Source organism: Lepisosteus oculatus, chromosome 11 (assembly GCF_040954835.1).
Source record: "Lepisosteus oculatus isolate fLepOcu1 chromosome 11, fLepOcu1.hap2, whole genome shotgun sequence".
Classification (NCBI taxonomy): Eukaryota; Metazoa; Chordata; class Actinopteri; order Semionotiformes; family Lepisosteidae; genus Lepisosteus; species Lepisosteus oculatus.
The window spans coordinates 40,781,671-40,799,591 of record NC_090706.1 but is presented as its reverse complement, the minus strand read 5'-3'; the positions used below and the strand labels follow the sequence as shown (position 1 = coordinate 40,799,591).

At 47.8% G+C, this 17,921-nt stretch overlaps 1 protein-coding gene across 3 annotated transcripts in view; it reads right to left on the bottom strand.

Annotated features, from left to right (window-relative positions):
- The window catches only part of LOC102689728 (polypeptide N-acetylgalactosaminyltransferase 10), a 56,891-nt gene extending 39,606 nt beyond the window's left edge, over positions 1-17,285 (bottom strand). The window contains exon 1 of one of the 3 annotated variants that reach the window (XM_069195338.1): positions 17,127-17,285. In XM_069195338.1, the coding sequence (XP_069051439.1) occupies positions 17,127-17,285 (159 nt within the window). Of the gene's footprint in view, positions 1-1,527; positions 1,802-16,619; positions 16,707-17,126 lie in introns of those variants that run through there. The other 2 variants (XM_069195340.1, XM_069195339.1) reach the window with 2 other exon arrangements.
- Positions 17,286-17,921: the final 636 nt, after the last annotated feature.

The window sequence follows — 17,921 nt, the reverse complement described above, 5'->3', positions numbered from 1 at the left end:
TGAATAAAGGCTCTGTGTGCAGCAATTTAGATTATTTTTGCCACAGGTGAAAGGTGGAGCAAGTAAAGACCAACATAAAAGTCGCAAAGGAACATGTAAAGGTGCTTCCCTTCTCTTTTCTGCAGGAATAAACCTTTACTTGTTCCTCGTCAGCCTACGCATGCTGACGCAGCTCCCGACTGGAACTACTGCAACAAACGGTTGCAAGTGAGCCACCGCTGTCGAAGCCGAGCACTGCACATCTGGAGTGTTTCAGATGAAGAAACAGGCTGCACACTTAAAGCAGGAGTAAAGCTTTGAGAGCTGCAGGACAACAGAAGGGTCCATAAAATGCAGTGGCCTGGGTCGGAAACACCATGGCGTTCATGTCAGGTCACCTGCAAGCCCTGATGCAGAGGCTCGGAGGAGGCTGGGTGCAGAAGTGTCAGACCGTACCACCCCCCGAGAGGCCACCTGCTTCCACCTGGAGAAGAGGTGGCCAGCTCTCAAGTGCGTAGAGCCGCCATAAAAGGTCTTGGATAACAAAGGCAGCAAAATGGCCGACCTTTCAACCCAGATGAACCGGAGGGTGTTTTCCCTCCACTCCAGCATATTAAATGAAGGTCCTGAACACGAGCTGCAGCGCGACCACCCTCTCATTGCCCCATGCTCAGCTCTTGTGCTCGTCTTTCCTTTGAGGAAACGGACGCTCTCTCCTCCTCCGCTGAGCTCACCCCGGGGTGCTGTCTCGCGACGGGGGCGCCTCACAGCCTGAGCCGTGCGTCTCCTACAGCTGCGCTCGCCGTGAATAAACAGCCCGCAGACAGCGCCCCCCGGCCCTAAAGGCCACAGACACCCGACAGACCACACTTCCACCCGGGCGCTGCAGGACGCACGGGACATGCTTGAAAAACATTTTGAATGGAAGAAAGAAAACAAGGGGCATGCAGCGGATGGGGAAAACAATCCTGGCAAAACGGCGGTGTCACCAGCAGGGCTGAGCAGGTGGCCGCTGGCTGGGCTCCACCATGATCGCGCACTGATCTCCGAGGCAGGGAGGAGAGCTGCAGGACCTCCCTCTGCTGAAGCCTCTACACTGTGGGACGGCCTCGGGCACTAAACCTACATGATAGACGAGGTGCAGCCATGTCCACTGAAGGTTGGAAGAAAACACTTGAAAAACCATGCGGCAGCACAGTGCAGCAGACTTGCCCTCGCCCATATTAAGTTACCCACTCAGATTTAAGAGCTCTCCTGCTGACTCAACATCAACTCTGCCCCCAACACCAGGAATAAACAGAAATAAAATGTTGCCAAATGAATCCATAGAGCCAGGAAGGAATACATTCAGCATTTCCAAACCAGCCACATCAACATCGTCAGTAAAAAAAAATCACATTTTTATTACAACACAAAATAATGCATAATGAGTTGATTATAGATAAATTAGTAAACCTTATTATGCAAATGAGCGGGCTTGCTTACACAGAATTAATTGCCATTATTAAAACTATTAACATATGTAATTGGCAAGGAAAACAAAATTACCGTGAAGCATGTTTCGCCGTTACAAGACTGAAATCCCAGGTCTTCCTGAAGTACTCTTACATAATCCATACACTGCAAAAAACCGCCTCCGCATCAATTTCCCCAGCCAATTTTGACTGTGAAGAATAAGACTCCGAACCCAAGAAGAATCACAGTTCCGTTTCTGGGGCAGTACACCTTCGCCCGCCCACTCTCACTGTGCGACGACGGCAAGGGCGAACATCCTGGGGTGACAAGTAAAGGCAGGGTGTGAAAACAGCAGCTGTACAGAATAAACCACCGGGATTAGCAGTTTAATTCTGTCCGCCTGTAACACCAATTCCCGAGGGGCAAAAATATTCTGACGGCCCCTTTTATTCACACGGCTCCACCAGCCGCTGCACCTCCAGCCTGCTGCACAATGAGGGGCATCTCTCCCGTAAATCAGGATCACGCCCCACTAGTACCGAATCACTGGCACTCCCCGGGAGCAACAGATCACTCTGTACACAGTCTATTTTCATTGAAGGAAGACAAAAAACGAATGTACGTTCCTTTCACTGCGCTTCACTGTGGATTGTGCAGAAGACCCCTGGGTAGACCCTGACAGGCGGGCGTGTCCAAGTCTCTGTGCACAGGTCCTCATTCTACAGGCCCCAGTGCCGGTACAAAAAAAAAAAAAAACGCTGGAATATGGATGGAAGGATGTTAAAAAAATGTTTCAGGACATTTCAGGGAACAAACGCCCTCCTGGTTAGAAAGAAGGGCAGCCACAGTGCAGCACATGATGCCGGAATAGAAAAGTCCAAGACTTTCCGAAGTCCCTTCAAGATCAATTTTCAGTGCTTTTATTTGCAGGAAGCATTGGTTCCACGAACCAACGTGGTTCTGTATTCTATGGCTTGTGAGGCCATCTTGGACCTGGATGGACTGCACAGCATTCTGCACATGTTCAGAAAGGCACTGGACTCGCAGAAGAAGCTCTGTTGCTCTGTAGTGATCCTGCACCCACCAAGCCTTACAGGTCACACCTACCACGGGTCTCCAATCTGCATCACATGGGAATTCTCTCAAGACCTATACGCTGCTAACACTTTGCTTAATGGACCCTAAAGCACTAAACATAACTACATAGTCATTAAGAAACAGCAGAAAGGTATCCACATAAAATGGACACAGCAGGAGTTGAATGTTGCTTCACAGTTACGTTTAGTAACACTGTACTGCATTAATTCGGCATTCCATGCCACTCCTCCACTCCTTGAACAACATTACATATGCTGTTTAGGACAGTATTTAATTTATTCTTATCCGTGCCACAAGGAGAAGAGCTGACTGACAGGTAACCTTATTATTCAGGAAAACTCTTTATATTGCAGATCCTGTCTGAAGCGCAAAGATCAAAACTGAGTTCAGGAAATCTGTTCTCAAAATGCCACTATGAAAGACAGCTTCCCTAAAGCAGAAAGCTAAAAAAAAAGTCCAGATTCACTTGAAGACTGTTAAGAGGCGCAGAGATGCAACTGCCCCATTTCCCTTTGATTAAAATTTCAACACAGAACGTGGTGGTATTCCACTGGGGTTTGTGGTTAACAGGAGCTCACAAATCCTTTTACTGAGTCAGGGCATCATAAAGTCTCTCCAACTCCCCCCCACCATCAGACATAGAGCCCTAGTGTAACATTTTATAACATGTACCCTAATCATTCTAAATAAAAAGGGAATAATTCCCTTCATTGAAAAAAAACATTTCTATAGCTTTCACTGTACTAAAGTGAGAACAAGAAAGTGGATTATGAGTAATTTGCTTCAGGTTTGCCCAGTAAGAAAAATAAATCACACTGAAGCAATGCTGTTCTACATCCTCCAATTAAAAGAGTAGATCAATGGAGACCAGCTCATTTCTCCTTGGAATTCCTGAACTGGCACCTTATTGCTTTTTCCATATGAGAACTCGAGAACACGGATGAAAACCGATGGAAAGCATATTTAAAATGGAGAACAGGAGACACTTCTTTACACAGAGGGTTGTGGGTGTCTGGAACTAGCCACTCAGCCATGTCGGTGAACCCATTACCCAGGCTTCTTCCGAGATGAATGGCCTCCGAGAAGCACCAGGATCCTGAAGGACAGACAAGACGCCAATGCAAAACACAAGAAACTAATCACTGCGGGTCCCCTGATGGTCTCTAAGATTTGTAGGAACTGTAAAGATTTTACACGAGAAGAGCTATTAGTTATAATAGGGTGACCCACACAGGACCTACAATGGGCAACGACACTTCGAACTACGCACCCCAAAAGTCAGAAAAAGATTTGTTTCCCCTAGTTCTGTCGAAGCAGCCCTGTCCCCTGAGCTGCAGGCACTAGCGGAGATCCAGGACCTTTGCATTTTGGGGTGGCACCTCAGAACTGCACCTGGCCACTGCTCAGCTAGCTGCAGGTCTTTTTCGACTGGTGACCCCTGATCCCAGCTTTTCTTTATAAACAGCTGTACCTCCTCGATGACAACGACTGGGAAAAGAGACGGGCGAGGGACGAGCTACACAGTCTTTATACACACCAGCTGCCAAGCTGGGTGAGGAGAGTCGCGCCATTAATGCTGAACAACCCCAATCAAAGACTTGGGGGAAAAACATTCACAACTGGTGGAAGCCAGCGACACAGCAGGGATGCAGGGATGCAGGGACACGGCCCTTCTGGGCTGACAACCCTCGACCCGCCAGGAATGAACTCCAGGGTGCGAGATGAAAAGCCAGAGCTGTAACAGCGAACGCACATATTAACCTCTCCTATAATGGCGCAGGTTTGATGTTCTGCTGGCAGGCAGATGATTTCATCAGTATTCAGGCCACGGTACAAACATCCTAATAGAGTAGTCCCAAACAGGAACAGTCGCCTGCTTTCGGGCACTTTGAAGTTTTAAATGTGTTTCTGCACAGCATCAGCATTCAAGCTTGAGTTCGACCGACAGCAGGAAGCAAAACAAAAAAAACAACAAAAATATCACATTTTACCTGGCTGAGCAATTTTTAATCAACACTAATGTGCCCCTGTAATGGTCTGTTCTTTTAACGCCTGCTGGTAGCAAAACTGTTATGCTGAAAGGGCCTATTATAGAACAGTTCGTGCCTGCGACACAGCTTTTAACAGCTCTGCTTAATGTCTAGTGAGACAATACAGAAAATGATGTGAAATGCATATCTGTATGAATGATGCAAAGCAGATCCCTATGAGCCCAGCTGTTTCTAAACAGGAGGGTGTGACAGCTGTTGAAAACAGATTACAATCAGGCTCCTAGTACATTTGATTTTGAAATCTTCTATCAGATATGCTTTCTCGTTGACATTTAATCTCGCAAATAGTGGAGATTAACTGCACTCCCCTTTTATTTCAACGGCCTGAAAACCTGAACCTGAAGGGTTCAAGATCATTATAAATGTTGCGTGTACAGCCACTGTGCATGTGAACGGTGTCATTCCACATAATCACCAGAGCTTACTTACGGAATTAAGCACATCACTGCTCTCATGTTGGGATGTCAATACATGCTACCGAGCTTGGTGCTCCATAAAGCTACTTTAAAGAACTCAGACCAAGCATGGAAAGAGTAGTAGCAGCCTTTAGAAATCTGCCCAGATGTCATCAAACTAACATGCAACACCAAGAATAGACCTAAGCCTCATATTTACAATGGATCCACAGAGATCAGATTGAATGTATAACATACAAAGAGCCGGTTACAGCATTAACGAACTAATCCGTTTGTCATAACGTATTCACGGTACTCTGCTGCATTCTGTCAGCCTACAATCTGCGGTACAATGTACACGAAGTGCAGAAGACGCAACTTTTCTGGCTATTTTTTTAAATACTCTTAATTGCACCCAGAACCATACAGGACAACACAAGGTACTTTTCAATAAAATGACAAAACAAGGGCTGTTGCTTAAACTGCTGGAACTGTAGCAGTGAAACAGTGAATTCACTTGGTTCAGAAAGGGAACTGCTCCAGCATGAACATTTACTGTCATTGACACCGATACCCATAGCTAAATCTTGGAATAACATGAAATTATCAGCAGGAAGAATGTGCACTCTGCCATCGCTGCACAGTAATTTACTCAACACTTTCCACAAAGCTGTTGACCTGTTCATTTCACGCTGAATGAGAATCAAATGTTTTAGTATTGAATATCAGGCCTTTAACCAGAAAGGGTTTGTCGACAGGGAAGGAATGAATGAATTAATGACCCATTCCATTCACAAGTATGAAAGGGTGAAAAAGGCCATCAGAAGAGCTTCAAATCTGGTCTGGAATTGGGTAAACAGTGCTCTTTTCTGCCTTCTGCCTGAAGGTACAGAACACAGCTATATAGAGCCGATTGCAATACTGTGAGAAACGTTCATGCACATCAAACAGAATTAAACTATGGCCAGAGTTGACCCAGTAGATAGTATCAGAGAGCACTGCTGCAGTCATCAGCAAAGTACCGTGTTGCACAGGCAGAGCAGAACAGTCACTGAACACAGCGTTAGGGAGCCCTCAGCTCGGAAACTTTCCTTCCTCTTTCATCCTTCCATGCATATTATACAGCCCCACCAGCTCCCAGTTGTAGTCATTATGAAAAGGCTCCTGCTGTGCCCCGTCTCAACCCCTTCCAGGCAGAAAACATAGTTCAGCAGAGCGGCGTCTTCTGGGTCGCTGTTCTCCAAGCATTTTCGGGGGAAGCAGGAATGAGAGCTTGAGAATTTACTGAATTCCACCTGCAGTCCCTCTCTTACAGAACCGGCAATCCAAAACATACAAACCAGCTCGACCAGCATGATGAGCTTCCGAACAGAGTCTGACCTCTATGACAGAGGGCCCTTGCACTGGGCAGTACTGGGTTAATCAAGTACTGTTAAGGGATTCTGTAGGGGCGGTGTGGTGACTCTGTGGCTCAGGCTCTGCGCCACTGGCTGGAAGGTTGCCGGTTCGTATCCCGCAGCCGGCAGAGGAATCCTACTCCGTTGGGCCCCTTAACCCCAACTGCTTGTATATGAAAGAAATTCCTAACACAAGAAATTGTATATGGCAATTAAAGTGATCTGAAGACCACTGGTTCCTGGAGAAGCTGGAGACTACATCCCAAAGCAATGGGAAAGTCCAACGCAGGCCTTGCCCTGAGTTAATGATGCCGAAGAGAGGAAGCATTTAGCTCATAAAAGACCAAGGGATTGAAGGTCTTTAAAATCTGAATTTACATTGACAGTGCCTTTACTACTGCTAAAACCATTCATAGGGAGAAAGGTGAATGTCCATCTAAACAGGAAATCAAACGCAGTGCCGAAGGTGTCGTTCGTGTTCTCCCATTCTTCCATTTCCTCCTCATCCTCCTCCCCTTGGCCCTACCTGCACTGCTCACGGGGGATTATGGCCCTGAAGCACGACAGCTGGAGCCTGCACTGCGGCTTCCTCACAATCCACTTTCTTAATCACAAACGCATTTCTCTCGCAAAGACATCGACCGTCTTTCTTCTTGCTAAATGTGGCATGCATCAAGGAATTCTATGTTGCCATTTAGATCATTTATTGCCATGTGAAGGGTTCTGTAATGCGTTGTGCATGCTCAACTAGCAGTTACATAAGTGAACCTAAAATGCTTTATTTGTTATGTATAATTTAACTCCCTAACGAGAGACACGTGGTTCCTCCTACCTTACTCATAGCACGACGAGGACAAAACACAAAAGCAAAGAAAATGCTCTGGAAAGCTGGATTTGAAAATAAAGCTAAAAAAGCTTTATTTAAAGCTAGAATTTACAAATATTTAATATTTACAAATATAATATCTTTCTTTCAGCTCTGCTTGTATTCCTTTTTCCACTGCCTGCTTCACTTGCCTGGCGTTTTATTGAACAGCTGTTCCAAGAGCAGAATAAGAGCTCTGTGAATGCCTGGTAAGGGTGAGATTCGCTGGCTGCCGAATCGCTTACAAAAGGCATGGGAGAAGAGGAAAATCATAAATAATTAGTGCATCCTGCACAGCCATGTGAATGTCCAGGAAGACTTCCATTGACAGCACTTGCGGAGCAGCTCGGGGATTGAAAATAATTGGATTGCATACAAGTGTCTGCGCACAGTGCTCTCATTCAAGTGCATACTGTATATCTGCAGCTGCTCTGCAGAGAATAAAGCCTTCTTTTATGGGAAGTAATAACAGTTCTTAAAGCGCATTAATCCAGCAAAACAAATGAACTTGAACTGGAAGTTCGAGCTTGCAAAGGACCCATCTAGTATCAGAGGTGTCCTGGTGAGGCTCGTGGCAGCCTGGAGACCAACCTGGAAGCACACGACTGCTCTCGCCCTGGAGGGGGCGCCAGTTCCAGAGGCAAGCTCTGTGGGCCTGTTAGGAGGCGGGAGGAATGCAGAGCACCCGGAGGAAATCTACACAGACTCCGGAGGGCTGAGCAGACTCCGTACAGAAGGCACCTCAGCTCGAGATCGAACCCAGGACCCCAGAGCTGACCACCGCTGTGCCAGTCCTGTTTGCGGAGGACGTTTCAATCACGGTGGCAGGTGTGGCTCCCTGCACTTGCATTTGACAGCACCTCAAGCTTAGAAAAGCTCACGAAGGCTTTGAGTGGAAATCCACCGCCTGTCGACAGCGTGAAGCACACAAACGTGTACATACCTGAGGACGTCAATCCTTTTCGCTCTAATGAGAAAGGAAGGGAATGCGGGTGGAGAATCCTGGCACATACATTTTGTAGCTGACAGGCGACACAGGGCCTAGGTGTGCTCAGGAAGTAAAGAGCTTCCAGTGGCCCAACGCCCTGCCTCACGAAGGCCAACCATACCGCATAGACGGTGCTGCAGCTGCCTCTCTCACTTCCCGCAACCTGCGAGACACAACGTAACCTGCCGGCAAAACTCAGCGCACCGCAGACGTCATGCGCCTGATTTTCTACAGGTGGAGGCAAGAGAAACAGAAATGAGAGGAGTGAGGTCGACTGAAGGGTCCACATAGATCTGCTTTAATCGATACAATCACCTTCCTGCTGGGCTGACTCTTCTGAGATATTTGCACTAGCTGTTATACCGCTGTGCACTCTTAACAACATCTATAGTTAACTCTTCACAGTATGGAACTGACCTCTCCTGCAGCTTAACCACTGACTCTACTGGGACCGTAATAACATGGTGGGAAAGAGAACCTGCAGGCCCAGTAACGATTACCCAGTCTCCCACATGCTCCATCGCACAGCCCACAGACGGCAGCAGGCCGATTTAAGACAGAGGTCCCCACCTCTGACCCTGGAGGTCCACACATCTGCTCGTTTAACCAGCACAGGTTAATTACTTAATTGAACTCATAAGTTGCTTGACTGCAACATTTGCAAGTTTTTTTTTTCCCTACTCAAAAGTTTGGGATTTTATTTGACTTATGAAACGCAACAGTTAAAAGGTGACCCCCAACACGTTTAGTGGCAGATAACCGTCAAATAGCACATTATTGAGTCAATTCAATGCTCAATAAGGTAACAGAGCTCGGCTGGGACTGCAGGTGTGTGGTCCTCTGAGACCGTGGCTGGTAACTCCAGTTTTAAAGCAGTGAAGGCCAGACCTCTCTCTGTTCAGAGCTCTTCATCCTCAGTGTGCGCTTTTTATTTTTCAGTCGGCCTTTTCGCACATTTTGAGACAATGCAAGTTCTTCATTGAAATGAGAAGAGAAAGCTATATGAATACAGTACAATTCAACTGCTGAATTATTTCATGCACAGTAGCTTGAACAAGCCGCCCTTTTAGAAGTCATACACAGGGGGTGGGGGAACAGGTTTAAATCCAGATTAACCAAGCTGAACCAAGGTAACCGTTAAACATGTTCTGCGGTCATTCCCTACCAGTGCCACAGTCCAGATGTTCTGTCCCAGTCAACCCAGTCTGAAACAGCAGCAGGGCTCTCCACCTGCTCCATTTATAAACGATATGCTGGAGAGCGTGCAGGGAGCAGGCTTTCAGACTCAGCAGCGTCAGATACAACAAAGACAAACACAATGAAATCTCAGATATATTCACAAAGTGCTTATAATTCGTGGCACCATATAAACAAAGGTTTTCTTTTTATATCAGCGTAAGGACCAGCACTACAGGACATGTTCTAGACTGGCTGAGCGTGCAAGACGAACGCTACGACGACGTACGCAGGCCTGTGGCAAAATCACGAGGCTCAAAGAAAGAGGATGGAAACGCTTTTGACGGCTAAGGACTGTGCTTCAGATTTTTTCCCCTCAGTTCTTGTGCAGCTCTAAAGTAAAACACAGATCAGACTGTAGATCTCTGAATTGTCAGCCCGCTCCTACAATGCAGAAAGCCACATCCTGCCAGCCAGATTCACACATTGTTGGGCGCTCTGCCACTCTCATCCGAAGTGAAGAAAGGCAGGCACTATTTCAATCCTCAACCTTTCACAGCCCTCGTCAGGTCTGAGAGAAGAGAGGGATCTGCAGCAATGAAGCCCTTCGCAAAACGGCTGATGTTAACTGTGCAATCACATGTCCTTCAGCAGAGCACAATCCTGGCCTAATAAAATTCCTCAGGAGCATGTTGACTTGTAAGCGATCCTCATTTTGGATCCATGTGAATTCAGAGCCTCCAAGTGCAATATTTACAGGTTCTTTCTTTTTTGCTGCCTGCAAACCTGTATTGGCAAGTTTTTACTCTAACAATTTCAACCTTGCACCAACACATTTTAAATTCAGTATTTGAGTATTTTAACACTGTATGTTTACGATGGTGCTGCAAAAGGAACTCTGGCTGAAATCAGTTGAACAATCAAGTTTCCCCAACATTTTCTTGATGTAATTCCAGCCTGACTCATCATCACCAAGGCAGAATTGCTCTGTGATGATCAGTTGTTAAAGGCTGAGGGTGGTTTGCTTGTCATGCACTCTGAACAAGAAGGAACACTGTTCAAAGCACACAGCAGAGCAGCTAACTCTTGGCTACAGCACTTGAGGGCACTTTTGCAACAAATGTTCTGTTCAAACTAGGTTATGATGAAAAACACAGTCCAAACCAAACGAGTAGAAAAATTCCAAGCAAAACAAGTAGATAAAATGTTCTTGGAATCCACACACAATTATTCCAACAGAGCATAGGGTACCAGGATAAAAGTTCTCATTTTGGTTTTTTTATATTGAGAAAAAGAATTTCGCATGGTTACAGGACATGCATAATAGATGTTAGAGAAAATACAGAATTTTGTGTGGGTAATTAATGATCTTATCATGATTCAATTCTTTTTTTTCTCCATGGGAACAGTTCTGAAGAACTTAAAATGATCGTTTTACAATCCTTTAAAAAGACATTGCTGTCCAAGTCAGGATCATTTAAAATATCAAAGTGGATCCACTGCTTGGTGATAAACTCCCATTCCGAGTCCAACAAGGGCCTTCAGACAGTGATAGAGAGAGGCTGGATCTGCCTTAAAGGGAATGGAAATAGGAGCTGATAATAGACTTGGAAATGGAAAAGAAACAGAAAAACCAGTGAGAGATTCCAACCTCACTGTACTGTTGAGGAGGGATTATGCAGGTCCAGCTGGGATCAATAAATAAATAAAAATCCAGATGACGTTTATCCTTCTGCCCATCCTCCAGCTCACTCTGTTCAGTCCTGCCGTCCCCTCAGGTGAAATAAATGTGGACAGCAAGAACACACAAGGCCCTGGCAGAGGTCTGCAGGAAGCACCTCACCAACAGGACAACAGGGCCCTGCAGCCGATCTCCACCTCACCCACTGGGGCTCTGCAAGAGCACCCTGTGCCACAGGTGAAGGAAATGACAAAACCCAATTAGAAAAACAGAGACCGCGATGAAGCATATGTGAACGACAGGACCATCAACGTAGCGGAAGCCAGGTCTCACACCTTTTGCGCAAGTTAAAGAATTGCATCGGGCGAGGTGTGCATGCTCAGATAAGAGGAAAACGTTATGACCAGCGTTCATTTAATCCTTTACTTAACCACAAAGGTGAACCAAGAACAAATGCCCATTTACAACACTGACCTGGAAGCTAACCCTTTTATACAGCAAGGTGTTGACTGCAGGAGTCCACAACCCTCCAGCAGACTGCCCTCTCCTCCAGACAGCGGCACAGGCCCAGACTGTTCACACACCAGTCGCTCCGTTACGGAGCTGAAGATGCGGATGGGTGCAGTCCTAAGGCTGGGGGAGATTGTCATCTCACCTTGCCAGCAGAACTGGAACTTGTGGCAAAAGAGGCAGCACTTTCCTTAGACCCCGGTGACGAGAGTTCGATTCCCCGTCACACCTGCTCCAATATCAAAGGACAGTTAAGCTGCATGTCACAACTACAGCTCCCTCCGATATTGTTTGTGGAAATATAGATTAAAAAAAATGATATTATTAACAGTCAAGTTTAGCAGTTCAGCTTCAAAACGCAGCTTATTAGTGATGACAAAGGAATACAGATATAATAATAACTTATGATGCCTAAATTATTTAACCTGGGTCTCTGTAGATGCAATGGCCTGATTTCAAGACAAACCCTTAAATATTTATTACTATATTGCTTTCACACAAAGGAAACTTTTTACATGACCTACAGAATATCCAGTGATTTTTCTATTTTCATCTCCATCTGGAACCAATCGTCAATCACTTTGGTTCGCTGCTGCAGTTGTAGATAAGAACAGAAGGAAGGTAACAAACGAGAGGGGGCTACTTGGCGAATCACTTGGCCATTAGTAATGTCAGCAGGTAAAGGATCCAAGGAGCTCATCCAGCTGTTTCTGGAAAAAAGCCAGGGTATCAGTTTCGGTCACAAGGCTGGTCATCTTCTTCCAGTCCAAACAACCGTTATTGTAAGAAAGTGCCTTATATTCTCGGTTTTAAACACCCTTCTCTTTAATACAAGCATGGTGAAATAAACAAGTGCCCCTTAAAGTGCACAGTCTGGACATCTGTGATTTTGAAACCAAAACGGTGACACTCCCAACTCAACAATGACAATCAAAGTGATTTTCATAATGTCTCTTGGCCTGTAAAGCAGGACTGTACACCTCTGATTTTCTGGATTCAGGCATGTCTACAAACTAAGTGGCCCACAGTAAAGTATGGCTTTGTGACTCACACTGGAATCAGCTATACTTCAGATCCTATCAAGTACAGTCAACCATTTCTGCAGACATGGAAAACCAAGACAGATTGTCCTCCAGGATTTACACCCCACCCAAAGGAATGATCCCCTTCAATTAACAGAATAATACTGCTCCACCCAAAGTTCATTGGGTTGAACAGTGGACATCTGGTACACCTGGATATACTGTACAGCAGCATATAAGTGAACTTCTGACTCTCTGTTGATGCCAGATGTTTGAGCTGATTACTGACAGCTCATGATCTGAAGGGATGTCAGGCCTGTACTGGACAAAGAATTGTTAAGGACAGTCCTAGGTGTGTTTCCAATCCACAGATCTTGCAATTACCCTGGGACTCCAATTACCCAATCAGCACCCATGGTACACAGGCTTGTAGCATATGGGAGAAATATTCAGGCAGCTTGTCAATAATCCAAGAGCAACAACGAAGGACTCACCCTCACCTATTTCTCAGGCTATTGTCTACTTTAAACTTGACTGTCCTGCTCTGAATCAGTCAATATTGACACTTTGTAATTAGTGAAACAGGTGCTTTTTAATGCCAAGTACAACAAAGTGTGCGCGTACTCCGCCCTTTCCAGCAGAGCAGGTCTGAGAACGTGCCGACGTAAGCAGCTCTCAGTTTTGGTTGTATGCTCACACACATCTTACCGATGATGAATGTAGTATCAACAGCCTTAATGAAAACACCTTTGACTGCATGTATCAGGAACTGCTTGGGACGTATTGGCATCCTTTTCAGCCAAGGACCCAACCCTGCTGCAATACATTTTAGACCTCTCTTACTACTTAATTTGAAGCTCAGCGGTTTTCTATCCTCGCCACAGCGGTCACACAATTTTTCCCCACACTCCGAACGTTTTAAGCAAGATTTCAGATGCTCGGTCACGGCCAGACCTTCTATCCATCAGGACGCCGCGCTGCACCGCTCAACAAACACCAGCTTGGGGAAAAAAAAAAACAGCACACTTACTGCAACGGTGGCTCTGAGCCCCTTAAATCCCTTTCTTTGGCTCGGAGGGCAAGATGTGGACACTTCAAGAAGCACAGAACATTCTGCTGGCCTCGATAAAACTTGACAGGGAAAACCGAAGAGCAGCCTTGCAAAACGTGGGAAAGCCATGATCCGTCACACGTGGCGCTTATTGTCAGAAACTGCCCTCGACTAATAGACACCATGCCGGAGGCAAACACTGCTAGAAACTGCAGACACACATGCATCTACGAACATCCACTTCAGTTCCAGATGTTTGATGTGCAATATTAAGCGCTATGCGTACTCTATAGGTACTGTTCCACTGGTACCACTAGTAAAGGGATGCGTGATGAAACGCTCAGCACGAGGGGGTCAGAGCACCTGCTTCCAGCTGAACAACACGGTCCCCTGCAGCACAGAGCGTCGGCCTGACCAGCATACAGAGCAGCCTGCACTCCAACACCAGGCGCGGAGTCCAGATGGGAAAATCACAGCACGGGCCACAACAACAACACCCCTGTTGTGTCCTTTTCAACACTCCGAGGTCCTTCGCCACGACAGACCGTAGCCCGAGTGACAGATTAACAAGAGGCACAGAAAGCCAAGTGACACCCAATGTGCACACCTACGCTTGGTTCCTTAATGGTGACAAGGCCGAGTCGCACTTTTCCTTCCTTTCTTGCTTGCTTGCTTTAAAGCCTCCCGTTTCCGATAAAACATTCATTAAAATAATCCGGAACTCTATGAATTTATTAACAAAAGCTGTCGATAAGTGAAAACAAATTACACAGCCACTCCAGTCTAGACTCACTGGACCTGTATTTCTGATGCTATAAGAGTGTTACAGACCTATGGGCTAGAAATCCAAAAAACGGAGTCTTGCGAACAGCAGGTCGGTGTCACGACCCACGTGAACTCCTGCGCTGAAGTCTGCTCAGGCTGCATTTCCGGACGGAGGGAGGAGTGGGGGGGCCTCGGACAGACGCAAACACGGCCACGCTCCGCGGGCACGGAGAACACACCGGCTCGGGCCCCCCGTGATCCGAAGGGACGGACAGCGGGAGGAGCCTGTGGTGCCAATAATCACAGCTCAGCACACACAGAGCTGCTGGGCCTCCCTGCAATTCCCCTGCATGAACCTGCACCAGCTCGAGGTCCCATTCCTTTCTCTGCAGAAAGCCTGTCCTTGCTTCATCATAATATAGCAGCTGTGAAGGCTACAGTGTTCTGAGGCTGCCGGGTGTCATAATCAGCAGATCATTTGCTTAGGGAAAAAAAGGCAGCTCAAAATATGACATTGCATCACATGACACAATGGGGTGAGCCTGGTTTTCTCAACCCTGGTACTGTATGAGCAGATCACATAATTACCAAGGCTTCTTGAACAATAAACTGATTTGTAAATCAGGTGTTTTGTTAACAGCTCTCTCCCTCACTTCTCAGTTCAGGAAATCCCAGCTTTAGCTGCAATGCTGCCAAGACACTGAGCCAGCCGAAAGCTCAATGGTCTGTCGTCCTCTTGTTTCGGAAAACACAGAGGCACAAGAGAGAGGTGACAAAGGAGAAGCGCTCTACGGCCCATCGTGCCCGTTCAGTAATTAACACTTAATTGATCCCCGCATCTCATTCGGGTGTTAATTGATCCCAGGCTTCTACGCGGTAGCCAGGGTATCGACACATCCCATAATGTGTCTGGGAAGCTTGTTCCACGCTCCCACCACCCTCTGGGTAAAGAAGCGACTCCCTTTCTCGGTTTTGAGGACTGGAGAGATCTGCGTCAGGTCCCCCAACATGCAGGGGGAAATCAGAGATTCACGTTCTATGCTGCAAGTAGGGAAAAGTGAGGTACGCGGCAGCCGATCACTGGACAGACTGGGAGCTCGGAGGGTATCAGGGCAACTGTAAGGGGTGTTTAGGCAAGGGCAGCCAAGGACACGCTTTCACATTCTGCTGAAAATGAATGTTTAGAAACGATGCTAGTTTCAGGAACCTTTGCTACCAGGAAAAAAAAAGACACTGGCCTTGCCTCATCCAGACATTTCGGAAATCCATAAAAACACTGGTTCTCAAACGCTTAACACATCGAAATCAAGTATAAAGGTGTCACCCTATTTAGCAATACATACCCCCGACACTACGGGATTTAAAATGTATACAACTGGTATGCTGCTGCGTTTTCAATCCACAACCAACGAAGAGCTTCATGCTGACCGTGTTGAACAGCTCAGCCGGCTGCAGACTCGACTGGGATCTTGATCACAGCGAGCGCATCCACACAGCTGAACCTTCACCGGCAGCTCCGGTTCGGCTGGGCTCCCCCGAGGCGCAGCGGCGGAGAGGCGAAGACCGAGATTTTGTATATTTGCCTAGCGCGTTTTACAGGTAGGTTGCGTTCTTGTTGTCGGCACTGCTACGCTGTCGTATATTGTCACACACACAACACGGGGTCTTTCCTTCCAGACGTCCTGAACGAACTGCAGCTCCTTGTGGTTCGAACTCGCAGCGGCTGTAGCTCAGGGGAGCGGCGCTCCTGGCTCTGACCTACAACAGGTCAGAGGTGTGAAGTTTTGCCCCCGACAGAGCTCTCGCCCACTTCTCCTGCCCTCACAGACAGGGAAGCGCACGTTTCTACAGACAGCTAGCGTCACATATTCTGTAGCTACGCGGAAAAAAAAAAAGTCTTTCACCATTAAGGCACCGTGCTTGATTTTGCATTTTAATATCAATTTCAAACCGGCTGACGAAGTAAAACAACAACAAAAAGGCACACCTCGAAAATCTAGACAGCGCTTTCGTAACTTCACTAGCTCTCAGAACTGCACGTTTTTAAACCGGACTGCGATTCAGTCAAACGTAGATGTTAAGCTCGAGTCGGACTACTTGCGAAACAACAACAAAAAAAAGACTGCGCTCACAAAGTCAGCAGCACGTCGTCTTCAACACGTTTGCTTGCCCGTTGAGAAACAAACCTGCATCGCCTGCTTACACGGTGCTCGAGTCCTGTTTCAATGCCACGGTGCCCAAGCGCATGATGGTAGTGATGATGATGATGATGTTTGAACCTTTCACTTGGTTCTGGAAAGTTTTCTTCCCGGATTTCCTGAAACTTGTATCGCACTGCATTCGAACCGTTTCCTCGTTCGAATACGTGGCCTGTCCTTCGCCGACAAAAAAGACACGTCTTGAGCCCCGCACAGCCCTGCACAGCCTCGCCGCGCATCTGAGCGCAGCCTGCGCCCGGACACCACCCGCACAGCCACACGGGGCAACCGGGGTGCGGGTGGTGGGGTCGAGTCGGTGGAACAAAAGTCGCAAGAAGCGCCTTCCGAGCGGCGGGCAGCCTCCGAGAAGCCCGCACTCACAAGGCGAGGGGGAGCAGCCAGCCTCCGCCGGCTCCGGCTCCGGCTCGGAGCCCGCAAGGAGCTCAGCGCGGCAGGGCGACACGGCCAGGGAGTGAGACAAGCACGGCTTCTCACCTGGACAGCGGGCAGACCCGCCGCTCTCTCGGCGATCTCCGGCGAGCTCTCCAACACCCGGTCCCGGTACAGGGACCACAAGCCCACGTTCGGCAGGAACAGCAGAGCCGCCAACAGCAGCCCGGCGAACTTGAGCAACCTCTTCTCCTTCCGTCTCATCTTCTCTTCCAGCTGCTGGGTAAAGGGGGGAGGGCGACGGGCTCCGACGGCGCTCCTGCGGACTCGGTCCAGGTACAGACAACTTTCTCTCCGAGGCACAGCTGATCTATCTGCGGGCACTTCCGCTAGGGGGAGCGAACCACTGTCCGCGCCGGGGGAGTTCCAGGGTAACCCTGCCTCCCCGGCAGGGACGGCGAAACGCACATTGCCGATTTTAACCCCCCCTCTCCCACCACGGGGGCTCCTCTTGTCGGTCGTGCGTCGCAGTGCCACAGCGGGACGGGCTGGGGCCGCGTTGCCGCCGTGACCCGCGGCAGGGCGACGCCGCGCTCCTCGAAAAGCCCCCTGCAGACGAGCCGCCGAATGGAACCGGTCGCCTTTGACAAAGTTGCTCGCTCGCGGTTACAGGTTACCGCCGGGCGCCCGTGTCCGGCACCGGCGTGGAGCTCGGCGCACGCGTGGCGTGTTCACACGCCGTGTCCGGGGCTCGTCTTTGCTAAAACGCCCTGTACTTCCTGCTGTTCTACACCGGGTTTGACATGCATTCGTATGATAGAAAGGGGGAAAAACCTAGCGATTGACGCAAGGTTCAAGGATAAAGATGTACTGTGTTACAAAAAACACTTAAGTATGAAT